The sequence below is a fragment of the Thunnus thynnus genome, chromosome 11, assembly GCF_963924715.1.
Source record: "Thunnus thynnus chromosome 11, fThuThy2.1, whole genome shotgun sequence".
NCBI lineage: Eukaryota > Metazoa > Chordata > Actinopteri > Scombriformes > Scombridae > Thunnus > Thunnus thynnus.
The window spans coordinates 16,174-18,604 of NC_089527.1; the positions used below are offsets into that span (position 1 = coordinate 16,174).

General features: G+C 41.4%; 1 protein-coding gene across 1 annotated transcript in view; it reads right to left on the minus strand.

Annotated features, from left to right (window-relative positions):
- Positions 1 to 568: 568 nt before the first annotated feature.
- The window catches only part of LOC137192178 (SH2 domain-containing protein 3C-like), an 8,434-nt gene continuing 6,571 nt past the window's right edge, over positions 569 to 2,431 (minus strand). The window contains exons 3-4 of the mRNA XM_067602689.1: positions 2,013 to 2,141; positions 569 to 982 (exon numbers count right to left, since the gene is read on the minus strand). Of these exons, the coding sequence (XP_067458790.1) occupies positions 584 to 982; positions 2,013 to 2,141 (528 nt within the window). The 3' untranslated portion in view covers positions 569 to 583. The remainder of the gene's footprint in view (positions 983 to 2,012; positions 2,142 to 2,431) is intronic.

The following is a 2,431-nucleotide window of genomic DNA, read 5'->3' on the forward strand; positions in this document are numbered from 1 at the left end:
ACAAACCGATCATTTAAACTTACTGCTGAGTTGACTAATCGATCAGTCGATCGACAGAAAATGACGTCATTTATGACTCAAAATTCTCTGGTTTCCAGCTTCTCCAGTGTGAGAATATGCAGCTTTTCTCTATTTTATATCATCGTATTAAAAACATCTTTGGGTTTTGGGCTGCTGATTGCACAAAGTAAGACATCTGAAGACGTCAAATTGGGCTCTAGGAAATTGTAGCGGGTATATTTGAATATTTTCTGACATTTTATAGATTTAACAGTTCATTAATCAATAAAAAATATCCAACTTTTTAAATCAGTAATGTAAATAACCATTAGTTGGTAGAAATTATTATTTTTTCCCATTACAAACATTTGCTTCTTGACCAAGTTTCCTTTCTAATGTCTAATAAAGGCAAATGTTTGATCTCTAAATATAAAATATGAAGCAAATATCAATATATCAGTCATCAGAAATCTCCTGTGATGCCATGTTATGTCACTGAGAAACTTTTCTGCTCCTCTGAATAATACAAAACCGGTTCTCGATGTTCTTGTTTAATATTGTGTTTGATATTTTAAATGAAGCCTCACCTTCTGGGACAGACCCCCTCCTCTCCACTCAGGCTGCCGTCCCTCAGCCCTCTGTGGCAGGACGGCGGGCTGACGGCGGTGCAGAAAGCCGTCTCCATGTAGCTCAGCGGTAACGTCCTGTTGACCGGCCGGTGAATCTGAGCCCCGCTCCACCGGGTCAGAGCCGCTTTGCTGCCCGCATAGAAGTGAACGAGGGCCGGTAAGGAGTCGAAGGCCTCCTCCTCCAGGCTGTACTGGACCCGAGTGTACGTTTCGCCGGACTGCACCACCTTCTTCTTGATGAGGAAGTGGAGTGTTTTCTGGTCCCAGTGGCTGGTGAGGACAAAGTCGCCCTGACTGGACTGAGAGTCCCTGATGAGGAAGTCACCATGGCTCACCACCAGGCTCTCCGACACCTGAGGAGATATTTTAATCAATATTCACATGTTTCACATGTTTCACATGTGAATATTCACAATAGATTTGTGTTTTTCCTGCTCCAACCATGTTTTGTGTTAGTTCAGTTTTTGTAGGTAAAGGATACGTCAGATTGTTTTGATTGCAGTTAGGGGTAAATAATGTGCAGAGTTTGCTTTCACATTTATGTGCTTAAGGTTGAAAGTTTCTCTCTCAGCCGTGTACGTACGGGGTGATTTTGTGACATCACAACCAGTTTGGAGCCAATCATGGTCCAGTATGTGTGCAAACTTGAAGCCTTCAGTGCACAAACACTGAGAATGAGGAGAAACACTGAGGAGAAATTTCTAAAGAGGTAAACTTTATATTTAAGACACATGATCTTTAAGGTTACAGTTTGGTTTTGGTTATAGTTATGCTTTCTTTCCTGTAAAAACCCCTCAATGTCAGATCATCCACTTTTATTCCTACTTTTAAATCCTGGTTAAAAACTCACCTTTACACAGCTGTGTCCCACATATACAGTATACATATATATATATATTTAATAGTAAAATTGTTTAAATTTTTTCCATTATAATTATTTACATATACTGTATATTTTTGTTTTAAAGGTGCAGTGTGTAGAGTTTAGTGATGAACTGTTTTGATGATCAATTAATCATTTGGAGTCTTTTTAAGAAGAAAAATGTCCAAGTTTTCTGATTCCAGCTTCTCAAATGTGAATATTTCCTGGTTTCTTTAGTCGTCTGTGACAGTAAACTGAATATTTTTGAGATGAGGACAAAACAAGACATCTGAAGACGTCGTCATCAACAACTAATCCATTAATCGAGAAAATAATCAGGAATTAATCGACAATGAACATAATCGTTAGTTGTAGCAATACAGGTGTGTGTCATTGAATTGTGTGTGTGGTGTGTGTGTGTGTGTGGTGTATGTGTGTGTGTGTGTGTGTGTGTGTGTGTGTGTGTGTGTGCGTGCGCGTGTGTGTGCGTGCGTGTGTGTGTGTGTGTGTGGCAGGCGGACCTCCCAGGGGATGCGTCCGTGGTACCAGGCGTGGCTCCTCAGGTTCGTGCCGCTCAGCTTCAGCTCCTCCTCCAGCTGCTTCCTCAGGTTGTCCGACGGCGGCTCCAACCAGAACTTCTCCTTGGAGAACTTAAAGGGCATCATAATCAGACACGACAAGAAACACGGAAAAAACAACAACAACAAACAACAAGTTCAGACCATCAGGTAGCCTCCACTTTTAGATCAAGTCCAAGTTGAGGTTTTCTATTGTGCTTATTATCACATTAAGTGAACCAGCCTGCTCTCTTTCCTTAGAAAAAACTGCATGAAATGTGCGTCTGCCTCAGACAAAACAAGCATCGCGGCAGCTTTCTCTGCTCTGTTTTTGTGAGAATGTTTGTGCGTTATTGGATGAGAGAGTGGGGAGGTGGGGAGGT